This window comes from Cydia strobilella, chromosome 13 (genome assembly GCF_947568885.1).
Source record: "Cydia strobilella chromosome 13, ilCydStro3.1, whole genome shotgun sequence".
Taxonomy (NCBI): domain Eukaryota; kingdom Metazoa; phylum Arthropoda; class Insecta; order Lepidoptera; family Tortricidae; genus Cydia; species Cydia strobilella.
The window spans coordinates 2990639-3005340 of record NC_086053.1 but is presented as its reverse complement, the minus strand read 5'-3'; the positions used below and the strand labels follow the sequence as shown (position 1 = coordinate 3005340).

The following is a 14702-nucleotide window of genomic DNA, read 5'->3' as shown; positions in this document are numbered from 1 at the left end:
TGGCGATAATTTAAAACACGACCGAAGGGAGTGTTTTTAATCGACACGAGTGTGCCAGTGTTATTTATACGTCATAATTTCATAGAAAATTTGATAGCACAGTGTGGGCTATCAAAATCGCCGCAGACTTATCGTGGTCTAACTCTATCAGTAAATATCAGGTACATAATATATGTATCAAATATTTCGCACAACAGTTCTGAGAACTCGCTAGTAATCCGGGTTTGGTCGTACCAATGAATTCTCAGAACTTGTGTGCGAAATATTTGATAAGTTGCTTTGGGCTCGTCCGACGTCCACAAAACATGTCATCATATTTGGCCTACTTCTTGACCCCCAAGGGTAATATGTATATATTGATTGTAACTCTTTAAGAAAAACATTATGACAAACAATGAGGAATATACGTAATATTAAACATATTAATAACGGGTCACTCACGTATTTTAAATCGAAAACGCTCGACATGTGTCACTCCGTACCGAGGAACTTCATCAGGAGCTTGCGTCGACGGTAATACGGACGGACGGAATATACGTAAAAGGATTAATGCGAAGATTGTGAAGCAATTATAAAGGTGTTTATGAAGTCACCAAACTGCATGCTGCTAGCGTTGAAACTTTGAAACTAACACAAATATGCTTAGCAGTAATAGTACAGACAGACCAATATATAGGCTAGTCATGGTGACTTAAAATTCAATTTATTAAATGATGTGGCGAAAAAAAAAAACAATTTTATTTTATTTTTGTAAATGGGCATTTCTAATTAAAGTTGTACCTCCAACTTTTGTGTTAGAATTGGGATTTTGTATAGTGTTTTCTACTCAGAAACACGAGTTACTTTTTTCCATTTTTACAGAGAAAAAAAATATGTCCCAAATATTTTTGGTCCATTTGGTTACGTCTTCAATGACCGTAAAAAAACAAACAAACCAAAAATGTATCACATATGTATTTGGAGACACTTTTTTTCTCGTATTAGGATCGAAATAGCTCGTATTTAGAAATAATATAAAAATACCGATATCTAAATAAAACGAAAGTTAATATTTATGTAGAATGTCCAAATTCAACGGTGGGTCCGAAAAGAGCTTGACTTAACACAAAAAAAAAAGCTTAGGAATGTTCTAAATATCAAAATAGTGATTAGATAATTTTGGACACTTCACTCGCTTATCTTCTGCTGATGACTGTACATCAGTTTGTTTTCATAGCACTATGTTGCGGCTTGCGGCTCGAAATAACGCATGTTTACTATGACATACATAATTGGCGCTATATTTAGTAACTAGGTAATGAGTGTAAGAACAGATTTACAGGCACGTTCATAAACATGTATACGTATTTGCACCTTATTACAATAGCGTAGGATAAAACGTTGTATACATGTTTATGGAGGACTGTACTTAACAGCAACACAGCTGAATTTCGATGGATCTTATGCCTTTGTGATAAGGTTTAGGAATTATCAGTACGTAAACCGGATCTTTCGCCGAAACCGAAATCGATGGTTCGGTTTTGCTCTAGTTTCGACCAAAATCGATCCTTCGGACGAAACATGATTTTTATGCCATAACCTGCCGAAACCGAAATTTCGAACGGATCGGACACCACCGAAAATACAGATTCGGCGCGGCTATAGATACCGAAAATACAGGTTCGGTAGTTTTTTGGCCGAAATCGAACCCTACAACGCGCTTTCGTAAACCATAACAGAGTGCACGAAGAACATATTCAACTGTAACCATGTATGTGGCTGTCTTAAGCGGTAAAAGGGTTCAGAGAAGAACGACTGCCAAACTAATATGCCACATTTTCAATTCGAATTTCTATCGAAACCGAATTTATGCTTCTACTTAGGTCACTGATAAGTTTTGCAATAGACAAATATGAAACAAAGAGATGGCCTATCACATATACTTTTTAAAACTATATTTCCATAGATAATGATTGGCCGGATAACATTTACTATCTTTCTAATCTACTTATTAAAAAATCTAAATTTTGTATGAAATTAAAATGATGTATAAAAACCGGTCAAGTGCGAGTCGGACTCGCCCACCGAGGGTTCCATACTTTTTAGTATTTGTTGTTATAGCGGCAACAGAAATACATCTTTTTTTATTAATATAATTTTTCTTTTAAGAGTCTGCTCGGCCGAATTTCACCTTCCCATACAAACGAAGTTTCGTTCTCATTTTAAAACTACGTGTTGGATTGTAATGAAACTTTGCACATACAATGACATAAGGTATATCTAGGTCTGTAATTAGTTTATATAGCTCCAGTTTATGAAACACACGAAATAGGTAGAGCAAAAACAAGTTTTGTATGAAAAACAAATTTGCTGTATTTTTTTAACTACCTATATATTTGAAGGTATAATATTGTCTTCGGTTACCGCGATAGTTACTCATGAAATAAATATATTTGAAGGTACATAAACGAATTACAGACATTAGATATACTATACCTTATCCTATTGTAAGTACAAAGTTTCAGAGCAAACTAGGTACTGGTTTTAAAATGAGAGCGTAACTACGTTTGTATGGAGAACCGAGTTTGCCGGGGACCCTTAACATCATTATAAACAATCCTTACTTAAGCAATAACAATCTAATGCAGCGAATATCCAAACATGATGCAATTTAAAAGTATATTTTGGCAAGTTTTAAGCTATAAGCGAGTCAGACGTAAACAAAGGGTTATCGGCCCAGGGCTAATCCGAATAGTTCGCTAGCATTCGCCTCTTGGGTAGATGGTTTTTGTTGTCGATATTTTTATGTAAGGTTTCGATCAAATCTAATGGATAAAGTCCCCTATTCGAGTAAATAAAATCATTTATTATCATTTATTTACATACAAGTGGTACTACTAAACGAAAGTTAACTAGCTTAAATCTAAAATAGGCCCTTGAGACATTGTACCAAGGATCCTGGCGGCATTTCCTCGCTGTATCGCAATGCTGATACGTTGTGCGAGGAAGCCGCCAGCTCTTCGGTTACCAGTTACGTCAACCAGACGCTTCGCGATTTCTGCAAACAACCTGTGCGCGCTGGGACCCCATGGACCTAGAGTTTCAATTCAACTCCAAATGGTACAAAAAAATGTAAATATTTTTTTTTCGGGAAAGTTGCGATTTTGTGTTTATACTCGTACTGTCCAGAATGAGGAGGTCATCAAATGAGCCAAATTTTATCCAGCAAAATTTAACAAAAAAAATAAAATCGGCCTAAATTAAAACTGTTAAGTCGTATGGGTTGCCATGACAACCCACTAATAATATTAGACTAATACCGTTCGAGAAATGGGCACCTGCTGGGAAACAATTTTCCATTCCCATTCTAAATTTCAATTTCGCGCCTTTTTCTACTGACATATTTGGTGTCTTTCAGTATTATAACTCCTCAAGGATCAATTTCTATTCAAGTTTTTGTAGACGCTTGCAAAATTCGCAAAATATTTTTAATACTGTAGGAATAAATAGGTAAGTATTTAAAAAAATCGTTTCTATTTGAAAAAGAAAATGCGACAAATCATGAACATCATGAACCCTTCAAAGCTTTTTTGCCGGTAAGGGCATTCATTTGTGTGATGTGATTTCATGATTTGTTCTTGAGTCATGGGAGTTTTGTATGTATATAAGTATGTATTTATCTATATAAGTATGTATATCGTCGCCTAGCACCCATAGCTGCAGCCAAAAGGCACCCCCCCCCCTGCATACAAAGTTCTGTAAATTAGTATGGACGTGGGGTACCACATTGTCGGTTGTCGATAAGGTTGATTTCAAATTGAAGCTATATGAGAAATAGCGCCTTATTGACAACCGACAATAAGTACCCGTTTGGTTGAAAATGGCACATTTATTTATTTTTAGGGTTCCGTACCCAAAGGGTAAAAACGGGACCCTATTACTAAGACTCCGCTGTCCGTCTGTCTGTCTGTCTGTCACCAGGCTGTATCTCGTGATCTGTGATAGCTAGACAGCTGAAATTTTCACAGATGATGTATTTCGGTTGCCGCTATAACAACAAATACTAAAAACAGAATAAAATAGAGATTTAAGTGGGGCTCCCATACAACAAACGTGATTTTTGTCCGAAGTTAAGCAACGTCGGGCGGGGTCAGTACTTGGATGGGTGACCGTTTTAATAGTTAATGGTACGGAACCCTTCGTATGCGAGTCCGACTCGCACTTGGCCGGTTTTTTAGTATAGTCGAACTCTTGCTTGCTAAGCTATTGAAATAGGTTCTTGTTCGGCGAGGCTACACGTTAGGTGCCTATAGGTACCCATCATACCTTTTAACATATGCTAGCAATTCTGGTAAACAAGCGATTAATGTTTAGCCGTACCAGTACCAACATATATTTTTGTAAATTTATTTAAGTGATAATATTTTGAATAGTAGTGACATAGATATGATAATTATAAAAGTCTACGAAGATAATTTTGCTAATTTGAAAATTTTTTTTTAGTCATGCAAAATACTGAGGCCAAAATACAGTTTTATTTATTTATTTAAACTTTATTGCACAAGCAAAGAAAAATATACAAATGGCGGACTTAATGCCAAAAGGCATTCTCTACCAGTCAACCATTAGGTCAAACAGAGACATAAATGTTGGTGCAGTTATGTTTTTAAAATTAAATTATTTAATTTAAAATAATATATCAGTTTATTTGCTAGCAAGTAGTTTTTGAGCTATATTGAAGTGATAATATTTTGAATAGTAGTGACATAGATATGATTCAATTGATGATTTTTTTGACTATTTCAAATATGGATATATATATATTCTGACAATTGTAATTAGATTAATTATGACATTTGTTTTATAAGAAGTGACATGTATAATATTTAGATTTATTAGCATTATTAATTCCATGTTAGCATAGCTCGCGTTTGTAATTTTTGCATGCCAGTTTCTGGTGAAGTATGCATGTGCTTCTTAGTTACTAAGTCCATCTTTTGTACCATATTTTATGCAAAATAAAGATATTTGATATTTGATAATTATAAAACTACAAAGAAAATTTTGCTAATTTGAAAATATTTTTTAAGGCATGCAAAATACTGAGGCCTTAACACAGTTTTGTTTTTAAAATGAATTTATTTAATGTAAAATAATATATTCTTGTTTATGGTTAAAGCAAATAGTTTTTAAGCTATAGGATTGAATGAGTATCATTTTTAACAAATATGGGGGCAATGTTTGAACGTTTTATTTTAATTGCATAATACTTTTTGTCTGAAATTGTATTTAAAATTGTAAAAAGCGAGATACTTAGAATTTCAACTTCGAGTTTTGTTAAAAAATAAATTGTAATTTATAAAAACAAATGAAGTGGCCAATCAATTATTTTATATAGAAATAATATATTTAAGATACAAAAAAAAATACACGTGATTTGTTTATTATTATACAATTACTTAAAACATTTTATGTACAAACAAGACCACATTTTAATTAACTGATTTCTTTTAACAATAAACATCTCAGTAACTCACTATCATTTTAAACAGTTTAAAACCTTAAATCAATGCATATTCATAATAAATTGGCAGAAATTGGTAAATAAGTTCCATATTGTTTTAAAGGTGGACGGAAGGGGCCTTTATGCTAATGTTATTGAGATTAATGGGTGCTTGATGCTTGTTGACTTATTATAGCGAACCTTGGGTCATTGACATGGGCCTTGAGTTAGAGCATGTTTTCCATTCATTCACTATTTCAACATTTTCAACTATTTGGGAGTTCCCATAGTTAGAGTTAGAGACAGTTAATTTTCAGGGTTCGAAATTATCCAGATAATTATAGTCTTTGATAATTATCGCGATAATTATCCGATAAATATCGCATAGTTATCCCAAGTGTGGATGTTGCTATATTTATTCTCTTTGAATTCTTTAGTTTTTAAAATCTCGTCTTCTAAGATTCTAATTATCAAATCGATAATTATCAAGCCTAAAAATCACGATAATTATCGCGATAATTATCAAGACAACTATCATTGATAATTATCCTTTCGAACCCTGTTAATTTTGGTAGGTTTTTTAAACTAAGCGCCCTTCCGAGGCACCTACGTTGAGGTGTTTTTACATCCCTTAGGTATACCATCTGTCCAGTATCTTGGTCCAATGTGTATTTGCGTCTCAAATTTTGCTTAATGAGAGAGCGAGACGCAATGCACATTGGACAAAAAAATTGGATAGGTGGAATACCATCCTTAGCTTTAACAATCCTTTTCAAATATTTTGGTCATAATGAGCAAATTTTACTACGGGCCCCAACCCCGAAAAGTGCAAAATGTGCATTTTCATGTCATGTTTTTAACTTTGAATTAGCTAATTGCATGTTTTAGTATTATAACTTATCTAATTTAATAAGCCACATTTTTATTTCCTTCTGCCAGTGAAAAAACCCCTGTTAGCAAATTTCCTACAGGTAATTTTCTATATTGCAATTCAGTCTTTGGAAACGCCCTTGGTTAGTTCACTTGACTATAGACTTTAGGCAGTGGCAATATGATCCATTTTTGTTTGCCCATTTGCATAAACATTCATACTGAATAGTTTTGCAACGGTAAAGTAAATTTATTAGTTAATAGCATGTTTAAATTATTATGATTATATGCAGTGCTGTAATGGATGGGTTCATTATTTATTTTTTAATAAAAACCGGCCAAGTGGGAGTTGGACTCGCGCACCGAGGGTTCCGTACTTTTTAGTATTTGTTGTTATAGCGGCAACAGAAATACATCATCTGTGAAAATTTCAACTGTCTAGCTATCACGGTTCATGAGATACAGCCTGGTGACAGACAGATAGACGGACAGACGGACAGCGGAGTCTTAGTAATAGGGTCCCGTTTTTACCCTTTGGGTACGGAACCCTAACATTGAACAGTAGGTAATTTTAATGTCGTGTGAAACAAGACATGTATATGTACTGTATTACCGTATGTAAATATCCTTTATTATTGAAGTTTGTATATATATACATAGCATATATTAATTTGTGACGTTTTCAACCAAAAGGTACCACATTGTCGCTTGTCGATAAGGTTGATTTCGAATTGAAGCTATATGGAAATAGCGTCTTATTGACAACCGACAATAAGTACCCTTTTGGTTGAAAATGGCACATTTGGTTTCACAACTTTATCTTCAACTCGTCCTTTGACGTAGGCCTCCGCCATTTGTTTCTTTCTTTTGCTGTTTGCATCCATTTAACTATTACAGTAGTGTGACAAATTTGTAACTGTATTTCAGGGTAACCTGAATATGTTAAAAACATATGTGTGTAGTTTAAATATTTTTTTAATACAGTTGCTCAAAAAGTGCTACTTTTCGTGGCTGTTTAGCGTGCGGAAAGTTGGTTTTCGCGAACTAGTGCTTTTTACTTATCCGATTTTTAAAAATTTTTACTTGTTCCAATTCATGACTACTTATTGATGAGTGTTAATATTAGTTTCCTTTAAACGTCGTAATCAAAATAAAAACCTACTGTTAATGTAAGAATACGAAAAATTTGTATATTTCATATTTTATTACTTACCTCTTCATCATTATAAGTATTATAACACGTTTATTTTTTAATGTTGAAAAAACGTTCTTAATAAGTTGTCTGAATGGAACGGAACGCCTGTCAAAGAAGAGGCGTATTTTCTTACTGCAAGAATGTTTTAAGTTTCCAAAGGCAACATTCGATATTGTTTTTATAAATATACGATACACAAATAATCGTAAATAACGATATTTAGGTAATAATAGTACAATGTTTTAATATTTACAATTGTTTCTGTCTTATAGAACATGCATTTGAAAAAAAAACTTTCATTGAAGTGGGTTCAATAATAATCACAAAATCTATTCTAGTCGAATAAAAGCTAGAAAAACACCTCTTCATAATGTCAATGTCAATGATGTCAGTGTCACAGAATTAATAATATAAAAGTTTCTAATTCCATTCCTTACTTGTTGCTTTTCTTATTTTTTCGCAACTGTATTAAAAAACGTCGTTCGATACACGTGCGGATATGACATTACTTCACGAGTACCGAGATATCTTGCCACGAGCCGTACGCACTAGCATCGAAATGTACTATTTCACTTCTCATGCTCGTAAAGTTCGACTTAAGTCGTGCGTAGACGACATAAAGTTGCTTATTATGTTCTAGAGCAGGGGTCACCAAATGCATCTGGACCGCCAGCATATTTTATTTCTTTCCTTATTTAATAAACTTAAGGAAAAATGGACCGCGATGGTCATTTTATTTTAAGAACCGGACCCCTGAAGAAACAAATTGGTGACCCCTGTTCTAGAGCATAAAGTAAAATCATCTATTACGACCCTTATTGACTTTAGCAATAAAGTCCAAAATCTGCCATACAAACTGCCAGCCCTGCCAGCGCTCCCGACCGTCGTGCCCCGCGCCCCCGACCGGCCCGAGTACAATTTTCTTAAGTCTTGAATAAATACGGTAAAATAACCTACACTATTGGATATTTTTGTATATTTTACTCACAATTCAAGTGAAAAGTAGAGTGTATAACTCAGGCATACATGATGTCACGATCCTCAGCATTGAGGGACCGACTGAAGAAGAAGAATGATTAAATAAAACTATGAAAATGGATTATATCGCGTATATTGAATTTATAATACATCCCGACGTTTCGAACTCTTTACAGCGTTCGTGGTCAACGGGTGACTGAGGAAAAATTACAAAGTGCAAAAATACCCACATACTAAAATAATGAACAATCATAGACTACAAACTTTAAGGCTGGTTGTACATGCAAAATCGGTTCATAAGGCTAGTTATAACACTATAATTATTTTTCAAGTAAAGATATACCTATATATATATACGCGATAAAAACTATGCCGGCTCCAACCCTACACCACGGACCCGAGAAGATTTAATTCCCTCCTAAATTGTAGGAGGGTATCCCAATATGGGACCGGCAACAAACTCGGCGGGACACATCTTTTCAAAACATCAGAATGTCCAGCATCATCCAACACTAAGGTCTCACAGTCTATGTCTCGCTTGCTCCTTTATCAGATGGACTACAGGATCCCAAGCTGGTGGTAGAGAAAAGCCATCTTCCCTATTAAAGTTTGGATATTTCTTAATCTCAATGGCCTCGCGCAGCATTCTGGGTATGTAACGCTTCTCCTTGGCAAGAACCAGAGGCTTATCAAACTTGATTGAGTGATTGGCTTTATCCATGACATGCTCACAGACATTTTTTATCGCGTATATATATATATATATATATATATATCTTTACTTGAAAAATAATTATAGTGTATAACTAGCCTTATGAACCGATTTTGCATGTACAACCAGCCTTAAAGTTTGTAGTCTATGATTGTTCATTATTTTAGTATGTGGGTATTTTTGCACTTTGTAATTTTTCCTCAGTCACCCGTTGACCACGAACGCTGTAAAGAGTTCGAAACGTCGGGATGTATTATAAATTCAATATACGCGATATAATCCGTTTTCATAGTTTTATTTCATGAGTAACTATCGCGGTAACCGAAGACAATATTAAGAAGAATGATTATTTGAGGCGTTTTCTATGAAAAGGGACCTTATTGTCGATGGCGCTTACGCCGCACAGCGTCGCGCGGCATTGTATTTATATCGGAGCATCGTTAATAATGGCGTAAGCGCCATCGCCAATAAGGTCCCTTTTTATAGAAAATACCACATTTGTCGTAAAATCTACTATTTCACCACACCAGCTTAAAAAGGCTCTCTTTCTCAGAAACCGATGAAAAAGTTGCATTTTATACACAAGTGAGTAAAGTAATTCGACACATATTTTGAGTTGCTTCCTCAAGTCCACCAGACTTTTAAGTGTTGATTTTGGATACTAAAAATTTAATAGCATTCATTTAGATTTGATTTGTAATTTGTAATGTTTTACAGTTAGTATTCTCCTTGCATTGGTGTGGTGAAATTTTTTGTGTTTCAGTAGTAAAAACCCTACAACACTCAAGATTCCACTTTTTGCTTGCTCGGGTATCAGTATTAGCAGGAGTTAAACAACAACTTTACCCCCTTGTAAACCAAATAACTATTGTCAAATTAAAAACCATGTCAGCTTTGCTTAAGCGAGGTTTAGACTAGCAAGAACTTGCATGCCATTTGCATTGCCGACTACTAAGGTAAACTGCATTCAAAAGTTTGATCAGATACCGCAATGTAACGAAAATTGCATGCAAGTTCTTGCTAGTCTAAACCTCGCTTTAATTTGGTTGATTTATGTTACAATGTCCCCAAATATTTATTTTATTCCGTCTGGCCTAGTGGGTACTGACCCTGCCTATTAAGCGGATGGTGGCATTTATTTGTGTGATGAGCGCAAATACCTATTTGTTCTGGAGTCATGGGTGTTTTCTATGTATTTATATGTATCTTTATCTTATCTTATCTACGTTATCTCAATTTATTTGTTTTATTCACGATTAATTTCAATAGAAGATCTTTTAACCTCGTAAGGCCCACCATACATAGTTTCCCAATTTTTAATTTGAACCTTGTTGTATAGAAGATTAGGGTGACTCGTTTGTTTTAGAAAACAATGAAACAAAAGAAATGCTACTTAATTCAGTTAGTGTAAGGTTCAAATTGGATTGAAACAGAGTGTACATTGTAATGCACATTGGGCCTTATGAGGTTAAGAAATAATTTTAATAAATAAATATCAACTGTAATCAGAACTTCTCAATGAAGGCAACTCAATTCAAGTATTTTCTTTAAGAAGCATGTATGTAAGTAGGTCAGAATCGACTTTCAAATTATGTTTTTATTACAGTTTTTTGCCGAAAAACCAAGTTGGTAATAAAAACAACTCAATATTCTATTTGCAAAACCCCAGCTGTTATGTCCAGAATCACCAATCATTATAATATTAAAAAAACATTCCAACAAAAGCGTAGACAAACAGTTTTTTAATAAACAAGTTTGAGAAGAAATACAATTATTTTATTAAATATTTTGATTTGTGTTTTTTAAAGTAGTCACACTACTATATATAAATTAAAAACTGTAATAGATGTCATATATTAAAGAAAAAGTGACGGAGCCCTCCAGTGGTGAAGGCCGGATTCGAACCGGCGCGCACTGCTTGCCCTTAGAGCTGGTTGGAGCTGGTCAAAGACGCCTAGTCTTACTAAGATGGCATATAGTCGAGAAATTCGGACGGGCACCGCCGTGGCGGGGTGGCCTAGAGGTTCATGGTGTTAGCCGCGATAGCTAAAGACGCCGGTTCGAATCCGGCCTTCACCACTGGAGGGCTTCGTCACTTTTTCTTTAATATATGACATCTGTTACAGTTTTTAGTTTTTTAATAATTTCAGCAGTAGAGAATAATAGTGCCATATGTTAAAAATAGAGACAGGAAATAAATAGTCTACTAAGAAAAAATTAAGATAAGCCTATATTTTATAGTCTAGAAACCAATTTTGTCAGTAACAGCAGAAAGAAAAATCTATACTAATTTCTCTTTTTAGGGTTATATTATTACCATATAAAAAAACCGGCCAAGTGCGAGTCGGACTCGCGCACCGAGGGTTCCGTACTTTTTAGTATTTGTTGTTATAGCGGCAACAGAAATACATCATCTGTGAAAATTTCAACTGTCTAGCTATCACAATCCATGAGATACAGCCTGGTGACAGACAGACAGACGGACAGCGGAGTCTTAGTAATAGGGTCCCGTTGTTACCCTTTGGGTATGGAACCCTAAAAAGAAAGTATCAGGCTAATGTCAATAGGTCTAATGTCCTCGATACAATTAATTCAATAAATTTTAAACTACTTAATTCTACAACGTGATATAAATCTTATGTTCCATAAACTAAGGTTAAAATTTGCAGAGCATTTATCCAAAGACACTGCTGCTTTGATAACATTATTGAATCACCTCACATGGAGTGGTAAAGATGTTAAGCGCTTAGTTTCAGAATTAACCCCATCAAAAACCCAATCAAAGCGCTTACACAATACCTGTCAGTTAAACGATTAATTCATCATAAGCTTAATTTAGTAATGAGATTAACTCAATATAAAATGATCAGAATCGGAACTCTCAGAATTCAATGAATGACTTAATTTTAAAGACGGGTTTTCCCGGTCCCTGGCCGTGGCTAGACAACCCAATTCTTGAAAGGCATAATCGTTCACATTTTTAACAAGCTAAATTAATTTCTACATGGATGTAGTTATACACATATGTGTCGTTTTTCAAGCAAAAGGTACCACAAGCAAAAGGCGAGACACTGACAGGTTTTTTGTATAAAGATACAAGCAATTTTCGTCCTTATGGTAAGCGACAATGTGGTACCTTTTGATTAAAAACGTCACATATGTTCCCACGGTATAATGTTATTGAAATTAATGACTAAAATTGTTTTTGACTTAAGGCCTATAATTTTTGCTAGGTTTATTTTTAACTGGTTCAATCCCAGACAAATTATTGAACAATTAAATAAACACAGGATGTGTTTTACTTTTCTTAAAATTTTCTTAAAATATAATGTTTAAACTTAAAAAAGTATAAAAACCAAAGCGTACATTGAGCTAATTTGTATTGGAAGTTGTTTAAAAAGAAATTTTCATACAAAACAATAGCTCAGTATTTATTTACCTTAATTTTTATGCTTATATTTTGCAGATATTTTGATAGTTTGATGATTTCCAGAATTAAAAAATTATGATAAAAATTTAATTAAAGGTTGTCATAAATCATAGACGTTTAATTTCATTTAAAACTCCAATTAATGAAGCATGTGTTGTTGATAATAAACTATTGCTTATTTTTGCTACACAAAACAAATCATTTATAAATGGTAGAATCATTATAACCTAAATTAAGTAACAAATAACGTGAAAACAAATTATTACCTTGACTGCTTTACTTTACAAGTGAACTAGGACATAATGTAAACGCTTTAATAGTCCCAAACAGTTTGCCAAAACAGGATGATCTAATAACAATTTACTTACGGATAGGATGTAGGAGTTCATCGCTGTTCTCATCGGAGGAGTGTTGTCGCAAGATGGCAGTCAACCAGCCATGCAGCTCCGGCTCATTCTCTGCCACCACACAAAACTGTTCTTCACGAGTAAATAGTGCTATCACATGCTTCTGCTTAAGGTCCAGGCGGCGCGTAATGTTATAACAACTCTTTAGAGGTAAAACGCGGCGAGGCGCCGCGCCAGCACGAAATTTCTTCTCAGACTCATAGTAATCCAGCCGAGCCGAGCAATCTGCACTCTCCGCTCGCAGCACGAAGTATTTCTTCTTCATAGTCTTCAGCTTCCGCAGGTGCCCCTGGCGCACCACGGCGCCCGCGCCGCCCCCGCCCGCCGCAGACATGTCAGCGTGCCCGCATCGCAGCCCTAGCGACTCTGGCACATGCCCGCCGACCTTGAGGTTGTTTACGAATTCCGCGACCGCGGTCACCCGACCTGACGAGACGCTCCCGACGGTTCACGTGAAACACGCGCGGCGACTAAAAATACGTACTATCTTTTTCGAAAAGTGCGTAAATAGTAACGCGCCAGACGATAAATCTAACGCCCGATTCGCGAACCGACGCAGTTCCGTATATGCGGCTCCGAGGCGCCGAGCCACTCGCCACACTGATTCCTCGCGGCCACGATAACAATAATTTTATCCTAATCGCGTTACGTTATGAAAATAACAAAATACATCAACAACACTATTCAATCCATAATTTGGTACGCTATTTCACTCGGTCATTCACAGACACTAGAGTTTAGAAAGAGATAAAATCATTCATAGTAAACGTAATCTGCACCGCACGCCCTTCCGTATCGCAGGGCATGGAAGTCATGCCTCTGCATGACATCAAAACATTCAATTTTACTACTATCCTGCAGTACCCGCACTGTTATGAAACTTCACAAACCAAATTACAGATTTACTGTTCAGTTCAGTTTTCGTCTCTGCAATCACTTGATTTATAAAAACTGCGCATCGTTTTTTATTGGTTCTATTGCGTGTCATTTATTTGTACGGCGGAATACTATACTACACTCGGAATACTCGGAAATATTCAAGTACGATGCGCAAAAAACTAGCCGTGTATAGAAGGCTCAAAACGTGGTCCTTTGCGCAGACTGCAGGCAGTTCCCATTTATGAACTCTTGAATTGAATCATCGAGATAAAATGATATGATGCCGATTTATTTGTACATTACGTTTTTTTAATATTTTAATTTTACTCGTACATAAACATCGTTGTATGTAAATAATAATTATTTTTATTGTAGATCTTGTTTTGTTGTCTGTGTTGGAGTGCCTTTACTTCCATACGGTTTTTTTTGCTGTGGTCACTTTATCTGCCAACTACACACATGACCGTATTTGCCCAAAAAAATATTCGTGTTGTATCTCTCTTCTCTCTCCGACAAGGGCCTGACACTCTTTAATAGAGAAAGATAGTCTTATTACGATTCCTATAAGAGGAAAGAGAAAATAGTGCTATGCTTTGTCCTTATCACCGACCGGGTGGCGTCATTTTATAAGTGAGTGAAAGAGAAAAAATCCTATGCTGCCCAAATTTTGTATGAATATTCTTTCTCCTACCCCCGGTCGCTTGGTGGCGCGTCTATAACTACTTGTATATACTATGTCTACGCTCTCC

General features: G+C 35.3%; 1 protein-coding gene across 3 annotated transcripts in view; it reads right to left on the bottom strand.

Moving 5' to 3' along the window:
• LOC134746435 (insulin receptor substrate 1) overlaps positions 1 to 14133 on the bottom strand; it is a 58407-nt gene extending 44274 nt beyond the window's left edge. The window contains exon 1 of one of the 3 annotated variants that reach the window (XM_063680803.1): positions 13036 to 14133. In XM_063680803.1, the coding sequence (XP_063536873.1) occupies positions 13036 to 13408 (373 nt within the window). In that variant the 5' untranslated portion in view covers positions 13409 to 14133. The remainder of the gene's footprint in view (positions 1 to 13035) is intronic. The other 2 variants (XM_063680804.1, XM_063680805.1) reach the window with 2 other exon arrangements.
• Between the last annotated feature and the right edge of the window lie 569 nt (positions 14134 to 14702).